Below are 26,687 nucleotides of genomic sequence, written 5' to 3'. Positions count from 1 at the left end.
AATAACACTATCTTTGTTGGGAGAGTAAAGAATAAAATGGATCTGAAAACAGTTTTGTAAAACTGGAAAGCAACGTAAGAATTTAATGGGTTATCATCAAATAATAATTTTACTTGAGAGACAAGCTGTTCAATGCATAGTGTAATCAACCTACTTTTTAGTATTTATATATCTTAATTAAAGTATTTTAAATTAAATAAGCATTCAAGTAAGCTGTGTAACTGCCAGTCTCCTCCTCCCTTTTAATAAAATTTAACACAACTGTGAGGTAAGAATAGTTAATATATTTCATAACCAACAATGGTTATTTTTAAGATATATATTTTCTCATACATTTCAATCTTGTTTTAGTAGGTATTTTGTTCAGTTAACAAATCATCTACATGCTTCCGATGAAACATTATCAATAGAACTTATCAGTAGAAGGAAAGTTATTTACTAAATTTCTAAGTCAAATCTTAATATTTCCTTTTTTCTTATTTGATTCATCTGATGCAAACATAATAATAGTGTAATACATTCTTTCTCAGTAGTGAAAAATAAATTATCGTTTTGCTTTCTCTATACTCATTATCTGAATGAGGCTTTAGATAAAACCAAATTTATTACAATAGTGAATAAACACAACAATCAACGGAAAAATACTTGCAATAAACCATACCTAGTAATAAGAACTGCATTATCGTGGTGGGCAATCCCATTTTCTGGAATGGTGTTTCCATCACTTTGGTGGGAGAGAATGGATTTCTGCCATTTACAGAAGCTATCGAGAGACTTGTCTGCATGGTGGTTTATCTCCAAGTTTGGCTGCAATACAACATGCATACCAGAAATGTTCCAAACAAATTACTAAGGTCAGTTGTTAAAACTTTTGAAGACTAAAGTAGGACTATAATTAGAAGCAGTGGTTTCTAGGAATAACCTCTTGCCAATTTTTATCTCTGTAATATCTGACCTAGAGCTCATTTGGTGTATTATTTAACAGACATTCTTTCCAGTTCCAGTTTTAATGATGTAAACATATATGAGATTATCAACATAAAAACGAATGATAACCATTATTATAAGATATGCCATGCAAATGCTCACCCTTATACTGAAATATATAGCTAATATATATCTATATGGCTTTAACATAAGAGGTATATTCTTCGCCGGGCGCAGTGGCTCAAGCCTGTAATCCCAGCACTTTGGGAGGCCGAGGCGGGTGGATCACAAGGTCGAGAGATCGAGACCAACCTGGTCAACATGGTGAAACCCCGTCTCTACTAAAAATACGAAAAATTAGCTGGGCATGGTGGCGCGTGCCTATAATCCCAGCTACTCAGGAGGCTGAGGCAGGATAATTGCCTGAACCCAGGAGGCGGAGGTTGCGGTGAGCCGAGATCGCGCCATTGCACTCCAGCCTAGGTAACAAGAGCAAAACTCCGTCTCAGGAAAAAAAAAAAAAAAAAAAAAAAAAAAAAAAAAAAAAAAGAGGTATATTCTTGTAACGTATTTAAAATTTACTTAAGATATTAAATGTGTAGCCAAGTATCATATCCAACTAGAACTTCCCAAGAGAAGCAATAATAAAACGTATTCTTAAATAATAAGTCAGTCTATATAGCCTATCTGTTATGAATCTTAGATTTATAAACTAACTCATTCTTACCTGATCTTCTGTGAGAACAATTAAGCGGGCCACTATAATATTCACAACGTTTCCTAGGCTGGAATCACGGTAAAGTTTGGCAACCTGACCTCCAGAAAATAAGAAAAGACACAAAGTCAGACAAAAATCATAGGGTGATAGTATGATTTTTTAAAAGTGGTAAAACGATTTTTTATAAATTTAACCATTGTATACATTACCCCATATCACTTAGAAGTCTACCCTAAAGGTTCCTTGGTAAAAAGTTTTTATATAAGTCTACCTCAAGAAATATTTTCTCCTAGAAATGAATTACAGCATGGAAATTAGAGGGTGAGCTGATGTTTCAAGTTAAAGAAAACCCCTTAAACAAGATTTAACAATCCACTAAAACTCTCATATTATCTAACCATGAACGATAAGGTCATCTTTACATGTATTTCTATGGAACTGAACCATTACTAGATCAAGTACTTTACCATTTTAAACAGGTAAATTCTTGTCATTATTTATTTCACAGCAAAAATGTATGACCTTGGTCAAAAACACAACAAATAATTAAGTGAAATATTATATAGAGGGATCAAACTTACAATATTCATCACACTCAAAATGTAATGTTCAATGTCTTTGCGGCCATGGTAGCCCACCATCATTTTGTCTGCCACTACCAATGTCTCCACAAACCGTTCAATGCTCACTGATCTCTTCTGTCTGTGGTGGATATGTGTGTTGTTAATTGGTAGTGAAAAAGGAAAAGTGGATGTGTCATTCAGCCACCAAGGTTTGCCACTTCTTGTGAAATCTACAATAAAAGCAACCAATTCAGATAGGTTCACTAATTAAACATTTATTTATAGATCTTTCATGTAGACATACTTCTCATAAATTCTCTACTATAGTAAGATTTTCCAAAACAAAGAGAATGAGAAAATGCAGTGAGAAAGTCTGTGAATTTTTCAAAATAATCATCTTATCTGAAAAAAAAGTAAATGTTCAACTGTTCATGAAAACAAAGCAAAACAAGTCTAAGAAATGTATTAATTAATAAAAATAATTTTCGAATAGTCATTTCATATTATTCTAGTAATTATATCTTGATACATTTAAATTTAGAATATATACTTCAAAGAATCACTTAAAGTTGTTTAAAAAGCATCTAGAAGATGAACTTTTGAATCAGCCTAAGACAGCTCTGATAGAGAACACTGATGTTGCAGAAATCTACTCCAAAGATGCTTTTGAGCATTTATTTTAAAGTAAGATGCTTTCATTAAGCTGTTTTAATTAGAATGCATTCTGCTGCTCTAGAAATCTCAATTCTAAAAGGCAATGAATTACTTTTTTCACTTAGGTTGGCAGTCTACAACTATTTATTCTGACAGAGAACTCAAAATACTTCTTTTCCAAAGTCTAGAGGTAAGAGGCATTCAATTAGAGTTGAAAGATCATGATTCCAGCATAATTTGCTTTGAACCAGATTTAGCATGGATTGCACTGTATCCTTTGTTTTCCAGACATTTGGTTCTTCAGTATAGAAGCAGTCTTTTAGGGATATGGCATTTGTAAACACTTGCCTCACTGATTATCATCTTCATTAAATAAACGAGCATGTAGATGACCTTTGTATATCTCACTTTCATATCCTTATATTGAAAGGAAATCTTTCTCACCTCCACTTATTGAAAAATTTAGTGAGGAAAATTAGATTAATATATATAATACACTTGACAGAAAGTGTGACTATTCTCATTTTTCTAACTTCTTTAGCCTTTGTCCTTTAAATTGCATTCGTAAGTGCTATGGTTTGAATGTCTCCTCCAAAACTCATGTGAAACTTAATTGCCATTATAACAGTTTTAACAGCTGGGGCCTTTAAAAGGTAATTAGAACACGGGGGCTCCACCCTCATGAAGGAATTTAAACCATTATTGCAGGAGTGGGTTAGTTATTGTGGGAGTGGATTGCTGATAAAAATAATGAGTTCAACCCAATTTTCTATCTCTGTCCTGTGCACTCACTTCCTCCTCTTGCCTTCCTCCATGAGATGACCCTCACGAGATGCTGGTGCCATGCTCTAGGACTTCCCAGCATCCAGAACCATATGCTAAATAAACTTTCAGTGTTCTTAAATTACCCAGTCTCAGGTATTCTGTTACAGCAGCAGGAAACGGGCTAAGACAGTAGGATGGATAAATTTTGAGAAATTAGGTGGAAATGATCATGAGACCTATCAGTTAAATATTCCTGGAACTCATAGGTTAAACGAGTGTCTTCCTTTCTAAGGGTCAAGAGAAGCAAAGACATAAACACCCCTTCTTATTTCAATAGTATCCTCCAGATAATAAGCGTTTCCCTATATCCAATTGTGGCAGACAGACTCTCCAGGTGGCCTCCATGACCTCTGTCTCCTGATGCTCATATCCTTTTGTGATTTCCTCCTTTTGAGTATGGATAGGACTTGCTTCTAACCAACAAAATACAGCAAAGATGATGGGATGGATGTGATTTTGAGTATATTAGTACATGATTATGTTATATAATATTGTAGCATTTGTCTAGAGTCTCTCCCCTGCTGAGTTGGAGAAAGCAAGCAATCATGCTGGTTAACTGAAGCTGGCATCTGAAGACAATCACCCAAAAACTAAAGCTATAACCACAAGAACTGAATGCTGCCAACAATATGGGGGTGGGAAAGTGGATTCTTCCCCAGTCAAGATTCCAGATGAGAATTCAACCCTGGATAAGGATAAGCAGATGATCCATCCATGCACAGACTCTTGATCAATGAAATGTGATATACTAAAAGTATACTGAGTAAGCCAGTAGGTTTCATTGGCTCATATTGTTACAAAACAGCTAAAAGCTGTTCCACATCAATATAACTCCAATTTCTCCTGCTCAATCCTCTTTGATCATAAAACCACTCAAATATTTAAGTCATGCCCAGTCTCTTTCTCTAGCTGGATGGCTTAAATGTCTAAATGTAGAATCTTACTTTTATTCTTTTGATCATTCTGCCTTCTCTGACCCATTCAATTTCTACTTATTTTTATTTAAAATATTGTGAAAAGAATTAGACACTACTGTGCAACAAACACATAGCAAATGGTATTTCTTTTTTTTTTTTTTTTTTTTTTTTTTTGAGACGGAGTTTCGCTCTTGTTGCCCAGGCTGGAGTGCAATGGCGCGATCTCGGCTCACCGCAACCTCCGCCTCCTGGGTTCAGGCAATTCTCCTGCCTCAGCCTCCTGAGTAGCTGGGATTACAGGCACACGCCACCATGCCCAGCTAATTTTTAGTATTTTTAGTAGAGACGGGGTTTCACCATGTTGACCAGGATGGTCTCGATCTCTTGACCTCGTGATCCACCCGCCTCGGCCTCCCAAAGTGCTGGGATTACAGGCTTGAGCCACCGCGCCCGGCTGCAAATGGTATTTCTAATTTAAAATGTATTCAGACCATGCCTGTAATCCCAACACTTTGGGAGGCTGATCTACCTTGGGTAGATCACCCAAGGTCAGGAGTTCAAGACCAGCCTGGCCAATATGGTGAAACCCTGTCTCTACTTGAAGCTGGGAAGTGGTGGTTGCAGTGAGCCAAGACAGCACCACCACACTCCAGCCTGGGCAACAAGAGCAAAACTGCATCTCAAAAATGATAATAACAAAAAAAATGAATTCAGTGTAAGGTAATAGCTGTTATCATCTTTGCTATCATAATTTTCAACATTTTAGTTTTTTAAAATTTAAAATTTTAGTTTGCTTGGCCATCACTCTAATAAATTACAAATTATTTTTACATATATTTTTATTTATTTATTTTTATTATTTATTTAAACTATGTATTTTTATTTATGAATGTCCATCAAAGGCATATTATATATATCATATATAATTATATATTCAATATTTTATGTATACACATATACTGAATGAATAAAACCAAGAGAGAGAGCATCTTCAGTTTCATTTTAAAAATTAAATTAATCCAGCATGATTAGCTCATTATAAAACTATACATTCTATAATTGTCAATTGACTTCTTAATGTTAAGCTTAATGATCTGTAACTACTATCCTTCTTAGTCTAAAATGAAAAACAAGATTGACTCGTTCTGTTACAAAATAAAGATGAGTAGTTCTTCAAATGATGCCTGTTAACGAATGCTTTGTTCAATTTAATTCTGATTAGATTATAACATGTTAGGAATACATTGCTCATAAACACATATAACACAATAACTTTTTCTCAAAATTAATTCATGGATTACATTGCCATCTGAAAGAAGATTTTAACTTTTTGATCAATAACAAAATGCTTGAACATATACAGCCACTCATTATTATTTCATTAACCTGCTTTATTTTTGTTCATAGGACTTAGTACTTCTGGACAGTTGACCATATATTTGTTTATTTATTTGTTTGTTTGCTTATTTAGTTAACTATCTTTCCTCACTAGAATATAAACTCGATGAGAGCAGATTTTCTGCTTTATTTATTGCTGCATCCCCAGCACCTAAAAGAGCCTTGCATATAGGTACTAAATGAAGATTTATTTAATGAATATATAAGTTGATAATGCAGATATAGAGACATAATAATATCTATTTCAATGGACTAGAAGAATACTTAGATCTGGGTGTTGGAATAAGAGTAACTTTCAGTTTCTTTTTCTCCTTTTTGTCCTATAAACATCCATAATGTTTATATCCTAAAAATAACATTTATTCCTTCTATAAAATTTTTAAAAATTCATAGTTTGAATCTAATTAGAACGGAAAAATTAATATCTGAACATAAGATAAATATATCCAGTGTCAAGGGGGTTTTAATATCTTATATCTTGGCATAAACTTGAGTTCCAGGTAACAGGCTAACTGACAGTGTATGCCTATAAATTCACTTAACCTATGCTGTTGAAACAGTATTACGATTAAGATGTTAGCCAGACATTTCCCAAATTTACTACTAAACACCAAATGCTTTTTTTCCCAATAAAGTCTAGTAACACTTGCCCAGAACATAGGGAAATACTACTATATTCCCAATAATGGGAAGCCAGTGAAGTTTTTCAAAATGTGTGACACAGCCAGATTTAGGAGACAGATTTAACTGAAAACAAGAACAAAATTCTGGATACAGAAAGCATAATTAGAAAGTCAATATAGCGGTCTTGGCAAGAAATGAGGGTCTGAAATAAATATACTAGTGTTTGGGGTAGTAGAAATGGCCAGTGAATTGAAAAGATTGAAATGGAAGACTGTTTAGGAAATTGTCACGGTATCCAAATAAGAGAAGGTAGGAGAATATCTTCCTGCAAAAGGGCAGAATTTTATGATAGCCATAAGAATGGATTTGGAGAAGTGTTTGACTAGTGTGTGAACCATTAAAAAATAACGATCTGCCTGAGTTAAAATAATGTGATATGTACTTCAAGAAAGAAGAATTTAAATATGAAAGGATTAAGAGATAGGCTTTTCAGAATATGATAAAATCTTTAAATATTTTTTCCAAAAGGTGATCTTCTTTACAATCATACAGTGAAGGATGGCATGTTATGGAAAATGATAGAAAATCATATTATAATAAATCAACTAAATATTTGAATTCTAGTTTTTAAAGAATTTATATATAATTGTACTTACAGTCTAAATGTTGTTGAATATAAGATAAAATAAACTCGTTTCTGTAATGTTTGTTTCATTACTCAATACAAAGACCCAACAAACCTTTTGTTTTCATTATTAACTAAGGAATTCATGTTTTAGGTAGCTTCACAGTAAGTTGTCTTTTTCTGGTACCAACCATTCTTGACCAACAAGGACTTAATTAACAGCTTCAGAGATTACTCAAGAAGAAAGTGCACAGAATAACAGTAGGTTAAGAAAAAATTCCAAAGAAAACTCAACACTTAAGAAGAAAACAAGCCCATGAAAAATATGGAGAAGTAACAAAAGGATGATGCATATCATACACTAATTCACAAGGCAATCTTTTCCATTTTTTACTAAATCTACCTGTTGTTTATTTTACCTTTGCATTAAGCTGAAATCTCTCTCAGACATTCTTCCCCTGGTTCTAACTACTGGAACTACATAGAACAAATCTTTTAAAAAAAAAATTTAGCATAGTAATTCTTTAGTGTACTAAAAACAGTCATCTTAATGATACCTGCAAATTGATTGGTTAACTAGTATGTGCTGAGATGACCACTCAGAGAGGTTAGGGAATTCATCCTATCCTATACCAAAGCCCATGTTCTTTTTGCTATGCTGTGCTATATCTACTATTCCTCTACATTTTCTCATCTTTAGACTAACATCCTCCTAACTTCCTACCTCTAGTCTTGCTCTTCTTTGATTCAGTCTCCATATTGCTGCCAGAGTAGTTTTTCTAAAACACAAATCTGATTATATGTTATTCTTCCTGTTTAAAACCTTTCAATGGGTTTCTAGTGCACTTAGGATAAACAAACCCCTTAACATGGTTAACAAGCTCTTCATAATGTGGCCTCTGCTAATCTTTCCAGTTTCATCTCTCATAACCACTTCCACCAACCACTATGAACCTCACCTTTATCCCTCCAGCCCACCTTCTATTATCCAGTTACTTGAACTGTCTGTCAACTTATAAAACATGACATTCTCTCTTTTGGTTTAGGAGCTTCATAAACACTATTTCCTCTATGTAAAATACTATAGCCACTGCTTTCTCCACTTCTACACAGCTACCTTCACTTTTCCCTCAGTCCTCAGCTTAGAAGTTACTTCTTCCATGAAGCTCTCTTTGACCACTAAAGTCTATGTTTGTTGTCTTTACTACATATTTCTATAGTATCCTCACTCAGTGCTAACACTACTTTTGAATACTACCTTAAGACTCTTCAAGTCTTAATCAAATGTCTAGATTCCTGCTACTAGCATAAAAATATCAGGCTAAACAAACATCACAGAGTATTACAGTATACATGTGCATAAAAGCTATAGCTATTACTTAAGTAAAATAAGATTATTTTTTTTCCCTTCAACCAAAAAAAGAAAATGAATTTTATACAAACTTACAGTTTAAAGATGTCTCAAAGAGCTTCCAAATGATTTGAAACTATTGGTAGGTAACATCTATTAAAAGGGCTCTGGACATTATAATTCTAGTCAAATTCCTACTTGCTTTTATTGTTAACCTTACTATACTTGCCAGAAGAAAGAAAAAGCAGCAATTCAATACAATATACTTTCTAAAAGTTGCACACTCACTCACCGGAAACCCCACAATGAGAGTGATCATATAGATGCCGTTGTTGAAGGGCAGACTTTTTGTAAATAACATGAGGGTGGCCATTTTCATAACTAAAATGCTTGGAATCCTCTGTGGTATTCTTTAAAGGTTCAATAAAATACTCTTCATCTTCTGTAGCAATAACACCATGCTAAAAGAAAAATAAACAAAGAACTTACCAAAGAGAATCATTTTAAATATTAGTTATCATTATTACCAAGAGCTAAACATAAATGGACACTTCTCCAAAGACAGGGTTAAAAAACATGTTAATAAAAAATTTAGTGAATTATCTGTACTCAGTAAAACATTATATAAATGTTCCTATTCTTTAAAAAGGATATTTAAATACCTCCATATGCTACGCACTGTACTAAGCATGTCACATACATGATTTCTTCCAATCTCACAGCAACTCTGTGAGGTAACAGAGATTTTTTTTATGTGAACACTAAAACTTATTTCAGTTCCACATTATGCACATAACTATATCCTCTGTGTTTAGATATAGCTTTGTGATTGAATTTTGGACAATAAAAAAGTGGGTAAAGGTTTATATACCACTTTCGGCCCGACCTCTGAATACCTCTGCAGTGGAATCTTCTACACTCTTTCCCCACTGAATGAAGAGAATTCCAAAGACCTAGGGTAGGTAGAAACCAAAAAAGAAGGAACCTAGGTCCCTGTGTGATTTCTTAGAAAGCTGTCTGATGTAGACACAGACATACAGAAGAAATAAACTTCTATTGTGATAAATCACTGACGTTTTGAGGTTGATGTTACATCAATTAATATGTCCTTAATTAGCACACATCCCATACATCCCCATTCTGCAGATGAAGTAACAGGCTCAGAGGTTAAGGACTTTCCCAATATTATACAGAGGTAAGTGAAAGTACTAGGATTCAAAATCCTGCCCTTACTTACAGTATTATATCACCTTATCCCTATTAACTTACCCCAGTGCTACCCAGTTTAGTTATCTCTCTTTAAAACCTTCTTTAACCAAACAGAGTAGTTTCACCCTCCACTGAGCTCCAATAGAGCCAATTCTCAGAATCACTTATTTTCAATGAATTCCACTCAGCTTTATTACATCTCAAGTCTTAGAGTCTTATTTAAATTTGGTATAACTTTTCAACTTCATGTTTTAGTTTCCCAATTAAGTTATTTGCTTTTTAAGGCATAGGGTTACATCTCACATTTCTTTGTATTAGTTACAAACTTGGTTGATGAAAAGAAATGAGATGGTAAAAGTTATCTACATCTGAAATAAGAATTTCCACTCTTGTCTAATAGTGTTTTCCTAAGTATGGCACATGTGAGGACTGCTCTTAATCCAACTAATTTACCCTGTAACACCAGATAAAATAAAAGCTCTCTGGGTGTATTTCCTCAGCTGGAAAAATGAAAGAGTTGGTCTAAATTAGTGGTTTTAAAACAGCACTCTGGGGAGCCCTAAGGGTTCCATGGAAGTGCCCTCAGGGGATTGCCCCAGACAACAAAGGCTTAGATTCCTGGGTTTAGGAATCAGCTGTGCTTTTATTAATCTATATATTAATTTTCCACATAATATTTCATTTGAAAAAGGGGTTTTGCTGCTTTAAAAAGAAAGTTGAAAAACTCTAGTCCAGATAATCTCTAAGGTCCCTTTGAATTCTAAACCTCTGTGATTCTGTTTAGAGAAATTCATGTTAAGTACCTCATGCCTGGAAGGAATGATAAGACATAATCAGAGTTACCCTAATTTATAGATTAAGTTGGCAGTCACCTACATGAAATGAGCTGAGGAATGCAAACAAAAAAGCAGCCCTGAGTCACTTCATACGATTTTCACCATTGTTTGCTTTACTTTAAGGATAGTAGTCCCTACATTAAATGCAAATACTGGCAGAAATAACATAATACACCATTAACTTATTCGGATACTTCAGTCTGAAGTACTTTACCAGGTAGATTAACAATGTACTAAAAAACTGAGCACAGTTCCTGCAGAACAGGAGACATGTATAAGTTTTGATAAAAGGGATATGTAGGAAGCAGGGTCTCAGCTACAGTCCAGAAAGGCTAGGGACTAAAGTCACGCTGGTCTGTGGGCACAAGAAAATTGAAAGTTACCAGACAAGAGACTCGAGTTGCTGGGTAAAAATGAAGTCAGAAGCCTAGTAAGTAAACATCATCTCTAATTTCAGAATGAAATGACTCTGGAAGGACAATCCAGAGATTTTATATGTTAGGCACTTTGTAAAATGTTTATAGCATTATCTCTTCTTAATAGCTCTTTAACGTACCACTATCTGTTCCACTTTGCAGATGAGAAAGTGAGATGGAGCAAGTTTAAACAATGAACTCATGTGACTGACTCTGGAGTCTGAACTCTTAACCACTATACTATAATTCTCTTATCCTCTAAGGGCTGTTTCTGAATTTATTTATTCATTTACAAAATAAGCTTTCACAAGTGCCTATCACAAGGCAGATACTATGCTAGGTAGTGGGGATACAACAGTGAACCAAAGTTCCAGTTCTATCATGGTGCTTACATTTCGGTGAGAGGAGCTAGAAATAGCCAGTTATTTGATTATACAAATAAATGATGAATCAGGTAGTGATAAACATTAAGAAGGGAGATAAAAGCAATCAAAAAGAACAGAATAATTAGAAGTGGGAGAATCACACAAACTATCTTGGATGGTTGTGACCATCCTCTCTAATAAAGTGGTATTGAGCAGAAACCTGAATAAAATGAGGGAGCAAGCCAAATATATATCTTGGGAAAGCAGACCAGACACTGGAAACAGCAAATACAAAGGCAATGAGATAGGGGATATGATTACAGTATTTCAGAAACAACCAGGAGAGCTACAGTGACTGAAGGGAGGGAAGGGGAGAGTGATTATGAGATTAGACAGGGCCTGAAAACCAGATGATGGAGGGCCTGAATTTAGTGGGAGCACCAGAAATCTATGCATGACTGGCGAGAGCCCTGCTCTCACTTACTTCAGTATCCCCATTCACCTTTACCCTATCTGCCTTAGGACCATCAGGACTAATTTCACCATGTTCCCTCTTTCCTTGTGGTATTAATTCCTTTGAGAAGCCCAAACCTCAACCCCTGAATTCTAATCCCCATATGATTATGTATATCATGTTTTCTAATCCCATCTCCTACCTCTCCCTATTATTTGAAACACTTCTACTGTATCCTCTCAAATTCAAGGTCAATCATCAACAAAATCTCCTCTACCCCCAGCTTCATCTGTGAATGTTCACTTCATCTTGCTCTAACAAAAACCTGAAACTCCCTAAATGACACTCCTTTCCTGTAGTCCTCTGGAACGGTGGCTGCTTTCTCTTTTACATGCCTCCTATGGGACCTGAAGGTAGGGTTAGGTGTTCTTGCAACTCCCTGTCATTTCCAAACAATTCTTTCTCCCTCCTCAACAAACAAATACCAGCACTGAACCGCATGTCAGGATCGTCTCCCTCCTCTTCCAGTTGTATTTATCTATTGATCCCAAGTCAGTCCCCTCACTCCTTAAAGATAACACTTTCTGGATCACTGTCATTCTCTGCAATGCCATTCCTGAAATATTTATTTATTTCAAAATATTCCTGTATCACAGGTTCTTAAAATGTGTGTATGTGCATATGCACATGCCCTGAATCCCTTTGGAAGTCTAAGGGTGAAATCTAAGGAGTCCTCCTCCGAATATTTTAAATGCAGAAAAAATACATAGGATTATAAATAAAACCAATTTAGTAAAATACAGTTATCAAAATATTTTAAAAATACAATAAATATAATCTTTGTAACACTTTAAGATCTTCAGTGGCTCTAATAACTACCATAATTACACAATAATGATGAGTAAAAATATTTTTAAAAACATGCAAAAACTCTAATAATATGAAAATATCTATGGTTTCTATTGGAGACAAAGCCACAGATACTGCTATCGACATATTGGTTTGTTACCTATATTTAAAATTGAGAGAAATGTTAACTTTCAGTTAAGAATTAATAAAGATAGGCCGGGCGCGGTGGCTCAAGCCTGTAATCCCAGCACTTTGGGAGGCCGAGGCAGGTGGATCACGAGGTTGAGAGACCGAGACCATCCTGGTCAACATGGTGAAACCCCGTCTCTACTAAAAATACAAAAAATTAGCTGGGCATGGTGGCACGTGCCTGTAATCCCAGCTACTCAGGAGGCTGAGGCAGGAGAATTTCCTGAACCCAGGAGGCGGAGGTTGCAGTGAGCCGAGATCGCGCCATTGCACTCCAGCCTGGGTAACAAGAGCAAAACTCCGTCTCAAAAAAAAAAAAAAAAAAAAAAAAAAAAAAGAATTAATAAAGATAAAGATGTGATATTTGCCCATTTCAGTTCACAATCCACCTGAATCCCATCCATGAACCTAGTTTAGGAAACTAATGACATAGATGGTCTCTTCATTCCCTGTCCTCTCAATTCCTTCACTTCCTCTCCTTCAAATATCTTTTCCCTCACCTTATCTTCAATACCAAGCCCATGGTCAAACTCTAGACTTTAGCATTATCAATATTTGGAGTCTTCTCTAATCTCAAGTATCCCCTTCTTCTATCTAACACTCTCCCTCTAATATCCCAACTCCAAGGGATAGGACTTTTATCCCCATGAGGTCCCATAATCCATTGATCCTATCACCTTTTCACCATCTTTTACTGAACTCATGTTCTCACTTCCCTCATAATCAAGCTTCAATTCCACCTTCAACTTCCTTACCCCTTTCTTACTTCATGGAATCCAGCTGGCTAAACCTCAACCTTGATTAGATTCAACTTTGCTGGCCTGTACCTTTGAAGCTGCATTTAGCCAGAGAAAAATACACCAAAATGCTGACTTGTCTCATTTGAAATTCATTAATAATTTAAACTGTAACTTTAATGCTTCACAGAAATTATACATTTATCAAGTTCATTCAGTACCCCATTCTTCTGGCTAACTATTACATGCCTTCTCATCTCTACTTAATCCTCTACCCCCTCCAATAGACATTGCACAACCTCCTACAAATTTTTGTAACCACAAGTACCCACCTACCTGCATCGTATGTCCATATTATATAATTTTTCCTCTTTTTTTTTTTTTTTTTTTGAGACTGAGTCTTGCTCTGTCACACAGGCTGGGGTGCAGTGGCACAATCTTGGCTCCCTAAAACCTCCACTTCCTGGGTTCAAGCGATTCTTCTGCCTCAGCCTTCTGAGTAGTTGAGATTATAGGCATATGCTATCCATCACACTCGGTTAATTTTCATATTTTTAGTACAGACGGGGGTTTCACCATCTTGGCCAGGCTTGTCTCAAACTCCTGACCTTGTGATCCACCCGCCTCAGCCTCCCAAAGTGCTGGGATTACAGGCATGAGCCACCGTGTCCAGCCTTTTTTCCTCTTATCATGGATGAACTATCTATTCTCCTAGATAAAGATAATTATTCCATTTGTGTGGAAAATTCCATCCTTTCTCACCTACCAAGAACTTCATTCCAGTACCCCTCTCTCAACATAATCAATCCCATTTTTCATCAAACAAAACAAAACCTCCTGTGATCCCACTTCTGTCTGCTACTGAAATTTTTTTTGCTTTTCCAGAAGTCCTTGAAATAACTGTCTATATATTCTTTTTCTCTCCTCTCACTCCATTTTCAATCTACTCCAGTCATGTCATTGCCTCTTCTCCAAACTCTTCTTCACTGAAGCTGCTTTTGTCAAGGTCACCAACAACCTCCTTAATGATAAATTCAATGGAATTTTCAGTGTTACTGTTATTTGGACTCATCAGTGGCATTTTCCCTTGATATACTTCCTTCTGGCTTCCAGGACATTTTCCTGATATTCCTTCAACTTTATTACTCTGTTTTCTGTTGTTTCTTCTGTATCTCTCTGACCTTCCTGACCTCTTGGAAGCCCAAGGGCTCAGTCCTTAAACCTCTTCTCTATTCTACCAATGTTCCCTTCAAAGCAATTTCATAAAATCTCTTGGCTTTAAATGTCAGCTTTATATTTATGACTCCCAAATTTATAACTTTATAATTCATCTCTCTCCTCTGAACTCCAGGCTGGCTTATCCAATATCCTATACAATATCTCAAGTTTAACACCTCCAGCTGAACTCATGATACACACTCCCTACCTACTCCTCGAATAGCTTTTTCATCTTTGTTAATTCCTGAGTCTTTCTCCTCTTAGATGATGGCTGCTAGATTATTTTAGTTGCTCGGGCCTTGAACTTGTAGTTATCATTGATTTTATCTTGTGTCCCCTAAAGCCTTACATCTGGTTTCTAGTTTCCTTTCTGGCCTCAACTTCCATTACTCTCCCTCCCTTTCTCTTGGCTACAACCATGGTGGCCTCTATGCTGTTCCGCAAACACTCTCAGATCGTATCTTTGTACTTGAAAATTTCTACTTGAAAATCTTATCCCTCAGATGCCAGCATTTCCTTTCTCCTTTTCCTTAAGGTCTTTGCCCAATTACTTTTTCCTCCTTAGCCTTTATCGCTATCCAATATATTTAAGTTTTTATTTAATATCTTATTGTGTGTCTACCCTACTAGAATACAAGCTATGTGATAATAGAGATTTTTGTTTTTCACTGTTGTACTCCTAGCACCTAGAACAGTGCCTATAATATGAAAGGTACTTATAAGTATTAGTGAAAGGACTTGTGAATGAATGAATGAAGAATGAAAAGGGGAGAATGACAACTATGGACATGACTAAATGAGCAGAAAGTCTAAGAGGTTATTGAGCTTTTCTTTTTCTTTTTTTTTTCTTTTTTTTTTTTTTTTTGAGATGGAGTTTCGCTCTTGTTACCCAGGCTGGAGTGCAATGGCGCCATCTCGGCTCACCGCAACCTCCGCCTCCTGGGCTCAGGCAATTCTCCTGCCTCAGCCTCCTAAGTAGCTGGGATTACAGGCACGCACCACCATGCCCAGCTAACTTTTTGTATTTTTAGTAGAGACGGGGTTTCACCTTGTTGACCAGGATGGTCTCGATCTCTCGACCTCGTGATACACCCGCCTCGGCCTCCCAAAGTGCTGGGATTACAGGCTAGAGCCACCGCGCCCGGCCTATTGAGCTTTTCTAACTAGCTACATGGTCTTTATAATCTTTAGAGGGACCCAAGATCATCAGTTTTCATAAAATAAAAACAGAATGTAAGAAAATCCAAGAAAAAGAGAAAGAACTTTGGAAAATTAGAAATATGACTGCTGTAATTTTTAAATCAACTGAAGGAAAAGAAGGCAAAATTGGGGAAATCTCATAGAACTTAGAATAACAACAACAAAAAAAAAAAAAGGAAAAAGAGAAAAAGATAAGACAACCAATTCCAGAAAAAGAAAGCAGAAGGAAGAAAAAAATTAGATAAAATTATTAAGGAAATAATTTTTAAATTTTCTCTAAGCTGAAGGAGGGTCTTTATTAAAAGCACCCATCAAATACCAAGCAGAAATTAGGAAATAAAACCCATAGCTAGCCATGTTTCATGAATTCCTGAAACAGGAAAGACAAATTGAGGGAAAATTGTTTTAAACTAAAAATTTTTTAGCCAGGCGCAGTGGCTCAAGCCTGTAATCCCAGCACTTTGGGAGGCCGAGGCGGGTGGATCACGAGGTCAAGAGATCAAGACCATCCTGGTCAACATGGTGAAACCCCGTCTCTACTAAAAATACAAAAAAAATTAGCTAGGCATGGTGGCGCGTGCCTGTAATCCCAGCTACTCAGGAGGCTGAGACAGGAGAATTGCCTGAACCCAGGAAGCGGAGGTTGCGGTGAGCCGAGATTGCGCCATTGCACTCCAGCCTGGGTAACAAGAGCGAAACTCCGTCTAAAAAAAAATAAAAATAAAGTAAAAATAAAAATTTTTTAAAGATTAAAGGGCAAGAATCAGACTAGCAGTAGACTTCTACCTGTGAAATAATGCTAATTTTTAAGACCTTTAAGTATTTTCATTTTTTAAAGCTATAAACCGCCGGGCGCGGTGGCTCAAGCCTGTAATCCCAGCACTTTGGGAGGCCGAGGCGGGTGGATCATGAGGTTGAGAGATCGAGACCATCCTGATCAACATGGTAAAACCCCGTCTCTACTAAAAATACAAAAAAATTAGGTGGGCATGGTGGCACGTGCCTGTAATCCCAGCTACTCAGGAGGCTGAGGCAGAATTGCCTGAACCCAGGAGGCGGAGGTTGCGGTGAGCCGAGATGGCGCCATTGCACTCCAGCCTGGGTAACAAGAGCGAAACTCCGTCTCAAAAAAAAAAAAAAAAAAAAAAAAAAGCTATAAACCATATAAATAAATTTTATGATTCATATATTCCCTCTCCCAGTACTGCCTATATTAATGGCGCTGAAGTTACTTGTTTCCAGAACTGAATTCTTTTCTAAACTTCAGAGCTATTTCTCAAATATCACTAGATAGATATCCTTAACCTTTATTTATTCAGATTCCTCACATTTACTATATCAAAGCCATTCTCTTCAAATTCGTCTCCAATCTAGCTTTCCTCTAACATTCCTTTTCAATTCATAACATTCATATATACTTTCTTTTTTTTTTTTTTTTTTTTGGAGATGGAGTTTTGTTCTTGTTGCCCAGGCTGGAGTGCAATGGCGCGATCTCGGCTTACTGCAACCTCTGCTTCTTGGGTTCAAGCAATTCTCCTGTTTCAGCCTCCTGAGTAGCTGGGATTACAGGCATGCGCCACCCACCACGCGCAGCTAAATTTTTTTTTGTATTTTTGGTAGAGACGGAGTTTCACCATGTCGACTAGGATGGTCTCGATCTCTTGACCTCGTGATCCACCTGCCTTGGCCTCCCAAAGTGTTGGGCTTATAGGCTGAGCCACCACGCCTGGTCAATATTCGTATATACTTTCATCCAAAAGAGATATCTCAGCCATCTTCAATTGCTTTCTCTCCTTTATCTCACACCTACTTCAATTATATTTCAATTTTTTAAAATAGTATTAACTGCCTACTATGTATTCTGTCTTATTATATGTCAAACAAGAAAATACTTTAAATTTTGTCACAAAATGTGGTTTAAATTGATACTATCTTCTTTATTTTCAATGCCATAGACTTTGAATAGGCCTTAATGTCTCCAAAATGTTCTAAATTATCTTCGTATCTACAATAACTCTTCTCTCAAATCCCACAATGAAATTAGTTTTGTTTTGTTTTTTCTAAATCTTGAATTTGCTCATTTCATCACCTGTAAAAACTAGCAATGGCTTAGTTAATGTTAATGTCAAATGTAAAGGGATTAGTCAATGACTAGAAATAGTATTTTTCTATGATAATTAATAGTGTGTCATTTTAACATATGAGAAGTTTTAGAATACATTTATTTTGGATAATTTTATTCAAAAAGATAAATCTGTTTTATATATAAGTCCTAACACTGATTATAGAGAAACTAGCAATGAGTATGCTCAATTTGTCTATTTTAGAAATTAAACCTAAATTTTACAACCTAAGTAAATATTTTGGTTCATTTTACCTTACAGAGATCGAAAATAGATAATCGGAACACTTTTTTACATAGATCTACAGTGAAATGTTTTTCTCCATTGTGTAGTTCTTGAAAGTCCTTTCAAATTTAAAACTTACTTAAATCCACCTTGAATTACAGTTATTTTATAATTGAAACAGAAATAAGCATATGGGTATGTTACAGTAAGAAAGAAAAACAGTTTCCAAAAATATTCCTTGAGCATCAAAATGTTTGTACCCTTTTCACAGATACAGCTTTTAACAGAACATCTACATTAGACTGAACAGGGTAGACACAGAAAAGCAAGCACGGAAATTTGCTTTGTTTTGCAATTATTACTATGTGCAACTTTGAACTGTGTATTTACCATTAAACTAGAATGGACTCAAATGCCCAGGATAAACCCAGTATTCTTGAACCCACTTTCTTTTTTTATTCTTTCTTTAAAAAATAGTTTTAGAGCCGGGCGCGGTGACTCAAGCCTGTAATCCCAGCACTTTGGGAGGCCGAGGCGGGTGGATCACGAGGTCAAAAGATCGAGACCATCCTGGTCAACATGGTGAAACCCCGTCTCTACTAAAAATACAAAAAAAATTAGCTGGGCATGGTGGCGTGTGCCTGTAATCCCAGCTACTCAGGAGGCTGAGGCAGGAGAATTGCCTGAACCCAGGAGGCGAAGGTTGCGGTGAGCCGAGATGGCGCCATTGCACTCCAGCCTGGGTAACAAGAGCGAAACTCCGTCTCAAAAAAAAAAAACAAAGTTTTAGAATGGGGTCTCACCATGCTGCCCAGCTTTTCTTGATCTCCTAGCCCCAAGCAATCCTCCCATCTTGGCCTTCCAAAACACTAGGGTTACAGGCATGAGCCACCTCACCCAGCCTGGAACCCCTTCTCTAAGTAAAATAAGATTTATCATCAATCTCCATATAAATGTATGGAAAAATTATCTCAAAGACCCTCATATAAAAGATTTTCTTCAAGAACTATAACTATAACTAGCTCAAAAATAATTTTAAGATATGTCACCTACCAAAGAAAGATATTATAAAAAGAAGATCAGTGTTATGGTTTCCTGCCATAATACACATACATATAAACATACCCTAAAATTCTTCACAAATGACTGAGTTTTGTTTATGCAGAAAAGATATCTCATTTGAATAGAAAAACTTAAGTCTAAAGGGAAACTTGGAAGTTTTGTTCATTCCTTTTCTAACAATAGTTTTAAAAGCTGCTCTTTGAAAAATCAGTACATTATTAAAAAGAAAATCGCCGGGCGCGGTGGCTCAAGCCTGTAATCCCAGCACTTTGGGAGGCCGAGGCGGGTGGATCACGAGGTCAAGAGATCGAGACCATCCTGGTCAACGTGGTGAAACCCCGACTCTACTAAAAATACAAAAAATTAGCTGGGCATGGTGGCGCGTGCCTCTAATCCCAGCTACTCAGGAGGCTGAGGCAGGAGAATTGCCTGAACCCAGGAGGCGGAGGTTGCGGTGAGCCGAGATCGCGCCATTGCACTCCAGTCTGGGTAACAAGAGCGAAACTCCGTCTCAAAAAAAAAAAAAAGAAAGAAAATCAAAGGCAGCAGAAATAGTAAAAAATGTTAAACTATTACCTTCCTACTTAAACCACCTATATATGTATATTTTTTTAATCTGAGGTAAGACATTTACATTGTGAACTTATTTTCCCATCAGAAGTTTAAAATTATAGCATCTACTTACCAACCCAACACAGTTGCTTAAAGCCACTTTAGTTGTACTACGTTGATCTTGCAAATATCCTGTGTAATGACAGTTGTCTAAAAAATCATGTTTCCACTGGGGTCCATCTTTCCCCCAGTATTCTACTGTAAAATGTTTGGACACAAAATCTGTATTGAGAGTCAAGTTTAGATGAAAGTGCTTGCCATAAGCTGAAAGTTTAAAAAATAACTTAGATACTGCCTGCTGTGGATCAATAGGGTCCATACTCCGTCTTCTCCTTGAGTGTTTATCATTTTTCACAGTAAAGCTGAGAAATGCTCCATTTTGATCAACCCTTATTGGAATAGTTAGCTGGTAGTGTTCAAGATAAGTCAGGAATTCCTCTTTGTAATCACAAGGCAGAGAATCCAGAAAAAAAAAACAATGGAAGAAAAGAAAATTTAACAGAACAAAGAAGCAGCAATATAAACAACAACTATGTCAGTTAAAACTATGAATCATTATATGTGAGGTATGTACAAAAAAAGTTATATTAAAAATGAAAGAATAAAAGTGTAAAATCTGAAGATTAAGTTGCAATTATTTTAATTTTTTTTTTTTTTTTTTTTTTTTTTTTTTTTTTTTTTTTTGTGACAGAGTGTCGCTCTTGTTACCCAGGCTGGAGTGCAATGGCACGATCTCGGCTCACCGCAACCTCCGCCTCCTGGGTTCAGGCAATTCTCCTGCCTCAGCCTCCTGAGTAGCTGGGACTACAGGCATGCGCCACCATGCCCAGCTAATTTTTTGTATTTTTAGTAGAGACGGGGTTTCACCACGTTGACCAGGATGGTCTCGATCTCTCGACCTCGTGATCCACCTGCCTTGGCCTCCCAAAGTGCTGGGATTACAGGCTTGAGCCACCGCGCCCGGCCGTAATTATTTTAATATTACTTATGAAGGACTATTTTACTTTTTTAATTTTTAAAACATGAATCCTAAGAGCTATATTCTACAAGAAATAATGAAAATTTTACATTGAAATAAAAAAAACAATGAAAAGCACACATATGTAAAAGAAAAAAGTTCAGTTCAGATAGAATCTGTTTTTGAAAGTTATCCAAAACAGAATCTCTATAGCCTTGTAGAAATTATTATTTTTTAAGAAATTGTCACACAGTGAAACCCTGTCTCTACTAAAAATACAAAAAATTAGCCAGGCATGGTAGCAGGTTCCTGTAGTCTCAGCTACTTGCAAGGCCGAGGCAGGAGAATCACTTGAACCAGGGAGGCAGAGGTTGCAGAAAGCCGAGATTGTACCACTGCACTCCAGGGACAGAACAAGACTCCATCTCAAAGAAAAGAAATCATCAGTGGGAATGTAAAATGCTGTAGCCACTTTGAAAAACCATCTGACAATTCCTCAAAATTTTAAACATGGAGTTAATCATATGATTCAGCAATTCTATTCTCAGGTACATACACAATAGAAATGAAAACGCACATCCACATAAAAATTTAGATGTGAATGTTGTTACCAGCATTATTCATAATACTCAAAAAGAGAAATTAAATCAAATTTCCATCAAATGATGAACAGAGAAACAATATTTAGTATATCCACACAATGGAATATTATCTTACAATAAAAATGCAATACTGATGCATACTATGACATAAATGAACCTTCATAATAACTCTCTTGATAATCAAAGTCCATTATCTAACATTTAAACATTATGCTAAGTAAAAGAAGAGGTCACAAAATGCCATATATGATTGCAGTTATATGAAATATCCAGAATAGGCAAATCTCTAAAGACAGAAGGTTTAAGGTTGGCTTCAGCTGGAGGGAAAGGCTGGATTGGAGGAAATTTGGGAGTGACCACTAAGAAGTATAGACTTCTTTTTGGAATGAAGATAATGTTTTAAAATGGATTATGTTGGCGATGACACTAGTGCCAAAAAATAAAGTAAGATAAAATAAGTTATTGTGATAGTTGTACAATGCTGAAAACACTAAAAACCACTGAATTATATACCTTAAATAGGTGAATTATATGTTATGTATAGTAATATCTCAATACAGCTATTTTATAAACAGTTTGACTAAAATTTCAGAGAACTATTAAACACATTTTCCTCACTTAGATGTACTAAATATTATGCATCTACCTTCTTAGCCGTACCTCCTTTCAGCTAGATTTACCACCAAGGGAAATCAAAGGTCTACTATTGCCTCAGTGTCTACACATGGAGTTTACCCACTAATATAAACTCCCATAAAACTATAACTAAATGTAAATAAATTAAAATACAGTATTTATTTCACTTCTTATAAAAAATTAGAGTTCATACTAAATGTCATGGCTTCATTGATTTACTTTGAGAGCCATACTTTTTACACATGGACTTCTAGACACATACATCAATCTGTAATAGTTTGAAAATCTGGTTCATTGGCACCAATAAATTATCTGTTGCTATGTATTCATGGGAGAGAAATCCAAAAGATATGCCTTTCAATAATTCTATAAGGATTGGTCTGGTCCATGGAAAATAAAATGACATTTACTCCTGGGCCTGCTTTGTTAAGACCATTCCTATGACGTAAAGCTCAATTCTATAGATTAAAATTATAAGGATTAGAACATGAAAAGTTGCACTCTTACAACTCTCACTGTTTTATCCAGATTCTAGTCATTAGATCAGAATTCTTACATTTGGAAAAGCATTTTTTCACAAAGAGTTCATATTAAAAGATCTTATATCATAATTTATCTGGTTTCTTCTTCCACAGCATAAATGTCTGGATTCTCTCTGAACATGTCCTTGCCCATAAACTCTAGTAATGAACAAGCTTATTAAAGTTTAAGTTTCAGAAGAACAAGGCCTGGGGTTTATCATTTTCCAAGAAAGACCAGGCAACTCTAAAATCCCCTGGGTGTTAAATACTAGTAGGACAAGTTAAACAACGCATAGCACTTAACGTTTATGAAACTAGCACTGAATTGACACAGTAGGCCTCTATTCCTATCACTACAGATCCAAAAAAAAAAGTATCCACCCAAACTAAATATGCAGAATCTTTTCTTGTCCACTTAATAGCAATATTTTGGGTCAGTTTCAAAAGCAAGAATCCTACCTTGAGAACTGTATGAAAGCCTGTGGTCACTATGAAATTCCGATGAAGCCATGATGAGGCTCAAAATCCAGGTCAACGTCTTCCACAAAATTTCCATAATTTAGAAAAGTGGATGATTTTTTTGAGGGCTACCTATGTGCTAAAGAGTCAATACCATACCAAAATCGAAGCATAACAATTTTATTTCTTTAAAACTTCTTGCAAATTAGTTATTAGATGTTCCACTGTTTAAGAGCCACTTTTATCCAACATCCTGCACTTTCTTCTATATCTGGATTCATTTTCTCAATCCAAAATGAAAAAATAATGATGGTAAAAGTTTTCATAAGCAAAGCATTAGGCTGATTAGTTACTAAAGTATGGCCATTTTTTAACCTAGAAAAAAAAAAATTTAAGTTAACTGAAAAATATCCAGAATGAAAAAATCCAAGTCCTATGTATTACTGAATGCTTGCCAAAATACACAACTACAAAATAATATAGCTAAATTAGACCATTGCTATTTAAAGTCTAAATAAACATTCACAAGATTAGACACAGAATTAGAGACCTAAATGGTTATCAGCATAATGCCAGAGCTACTTAATAATCAAAGAAGAAATCTAAAGAAAAATCCTAATTCTATTTTAAAAACTTTGAAGATAATCATGATGTGCAGTGAGTTAACTTCCCTTTGACAGAATAAAAAGTAGGCTGACTTCACTATCTTAGTTCATTATATGTAAGTGACAAATAATATGTAATCCCATTCCATAACATGCTTTTTAAACACACTCATATCCAGATATTGTTGTGTTGCTTTATAAGGCACCCATCATTTTTTTTCTGACAAAGTAGATTTACAAATACAGTGACATTTAGCAGCCATCTGTGAATACTAAGACAATATCAGAAACTAAACTACTAAAAAGTTGAACTATAACCCTTGACTTTACTTGGAAGTCTTGCATGATTTATAAGGCAACTCATGAGTCAATTTCAACTCTCTGGAATGTAACTTAAAAGAATAGAAATTTTAAAAACTTCACTTCAGATACCACAACAGATTTTAAGTCCTATCTCACGGATTTGACTTTCAACTAACAATCTCACTCAGAGTCTGCATTTACACTTGATACAGAATAGCATACTTGGCTGCCTGATTTCCCTGTACACAGCAGATTAGAAGAAAATAACTAAGAGACTTAAAAACTAGCCAAAGATAGCAAAACTGTGACATAATAAAAGTATAAAAAACTAAAATGTAGTTTTAGAACCCCAAAGTAAAATAATTTGGGGTAGAGGCAAATGGGTCTTACATAGTTTAACAGTTCCTATAGTGTGTGTAACTATGTTATATAGTTCAATATCTGACATTCATAATACTATGCCTGAGTCCAAAATAAGAAGACAAATGCTTTTAATAAGATAAAGTACTGTTAATACATTAGGAAAATACACAAAACATATTAGAAAGATTTTCATTCCAAATCTCTAATATATGACATTTTCATATAATAAATGCTTACTATATATTTGTTGGTTAAAAAAATGGATGAGTAAAAGAAAGAATAAATGAATAGTGGTTAAAATAAAATCACTTTAGGCATGTAAAAAAGTATTTGCAGTTAACTGGAAAATTAACTTATGTGAAACACTTCATTCCCTATGGTGCTAGAAATATTGGTTATTACAACATATAAAACAACAGCCATTTAAAATTCCTTATATCTGTCTTTAAACTGCTAAACCTTGGAAAACTAATTCATTAATCAACAAATATTATCCTACTATGTTTAAAAGATGATGTTACAACAACAACAGAATACAGAAAAGGATTAAGGGAAACAGAAAAGATTAAAATGCAATCCTTGCCCTCAGGGAGGTCATAATCTAAATAACAAGGAAAAATGTAAGGCAGACTGACAAATGCCATAATAAGTTTGCACAAAGTTGTTATGGGGCATCAGATGAGAAAGATGACTTCTGGGTCAGAGAAGAATGAATCAAGGAATGTTTATGGAAAAAGCAGCATTTCAGATAAATCCAGGAAGATGAATACAATTTTACAAGTCAAATTGCCGGAGGTAACCATTACAAATAGAAGAACTGCATTCCACAAAGTCTGGATGGCAAGAAAAAATGGGAAATAGTAAACAATATTAGTAATAATAGCAAATTTGGTTCCTGTACAAAAGACTAACAGGTAATAACCACAAAGGTAATTTAAGATCAGACCAAAAATAAAAAACTTTAAATACATATTGCTTCTTTTAATCTCCAAAACAATCTTTTGAAGTAAATACTATTGCCCCTGTGGCAAAACAGATTCTGATGACTCCAATAATCTGGCTTCCTCATATCCATTCCCTTGTTCCCCTCCTCTTAGTTCTAACCAATAGAATACCTCAACAGTGAGGGGATGTCACTTTCGTTACTAGATACAAAAGATTCTGACCTCCATCTTGTTAGCCAGCTCTTTACCTAATTGCTTTAGATGAAGCAAGCTGTCATTTGGAGGGTCCCACATCAAAGAAACTGAGAGCAGCCTTTGATATCACTAACAAGGAACTAAGGCCCTTAGTCCAACAGCATGCAAGAAACTAAATCCTCTCCAGTAATAGATGAGCTTAGAAACAGGTTCTTCCCCAGTCAAGCCTTCTGTAAAGACCCTAGTCCTTGCCAACATTTTGTAGCCTCGTGAGATACCCTAAAGCTGAGGACATAACCCCTAGATTCCTGACCCAGAGAAACTGTGAGATAATAAATGTGTATTGTTTTAACTCACTAAGTTTGTGGTAATTTGTTACACAGCAATTGATAACTAATACAGCCATCAATTCACAAATAAAGAAACTAAAGCTCACCGGTCAGATAGGTATAAAACAGCAGATCCCAGATTCACACAAGGCTGTCTGGCTCTAAAGTCTCAATTCTTTGTACTGTATCACACTTCCAGCTTAAGGCACTCAAATTTAAACATTCAATAGCAATTAATGGCAACCAATGTCAAGTAAGATATTTATAAGTGGTATTGGTTAATTAATGTGAATAGTTTTTAACAACTTCACATACAGTCATTATTTCTTCTTGAAATTACTTCTACACTAATTTAGGCAAAATAGCAGGTGCTATATATCCTTTCTCAGGTAAAAATCCATAGAGAGATGAAGTTACACCATTATTCAATAACAGTAATAAAAAGAATTCCATTATCTTGGTTTCCAACCCACTTATATGTAGATTCCATACTCTAAATCTTCCCATGTAATATTAAAGTATACATTGTTGCCTCATAAACAAGATTCATTCTCATTGTTTTAATTTTTTTAATCACTGGAGTGTTCTGAGTAATAACATCTGACATCAAATGAGTCTCATATACTTTAGATTATAATCTTCCTTTAAAGAACATATACTTAACACATTTGAGTT

At 35.5% G+C, this 26,687-nt stretch overlaps 1 protein-coding gene across 1 annotated transcript in view; it reads right to left on the bottom strand.

Annotated features, from left to right (window-relative positions):
- The window catches only part of ADAMTS6 (ADAM metallopeptidase with thrombospondin type 1 motif 6), a 348,499-nt gene that overhangs the window by 316,429 nt on the left and 5,383 nt on the right, over positions 1-26,687 (bottom strand). The window contains exons 2-7 of the mRNA XM_039469458.2: positions 23,274-23,648; positions 20,171-20,535; positions 8,895-9,063; positions 2,227-2,438; positions 1,655-1,738; positions 662-807 (exon numbers count right to left, since the gene is read on the bottom strand). Coding sequence (XP_039325392.1) covers positions 662-807; positions 1,655-1,738; positions 2,227-2,438; positions 8,895-9,063; positions 20,171-20,535; positions 23,274-23,370 — 1,073 coding nt within the window. The 5' untranslated portion in view covers positions 23,371-23,648. The remainder of the gene's footprint in view (positions 1-661; positions 808-1,654; positions 1,739-2,226; positions 2,439-8,894; positions 9,064-20,170; positions 20,536-23,273; positions 23,649-26,687) is intronic.

The sequence above is a fragment of the Saimiri boliviensis genome, chromosome 1 (assembly GCF_048565385.1).
Source record: "Saimiri boliviensis isolate mSaiBol1 chromosome 1, mSaiBol1.pri, whole genome shotgun sequence".
Taxonomy (NCBI): Eukaryota; Metazoa; Chordata; class Mammalia; order Primates; family Cebidae; genus Saimiri; species Saimiri boliviensis.
The sequence above is the reverse complement of the archived record's forward strand: the minus strand, read 5'-3'. Positions and strand labels throughout refer to the sequence as shown.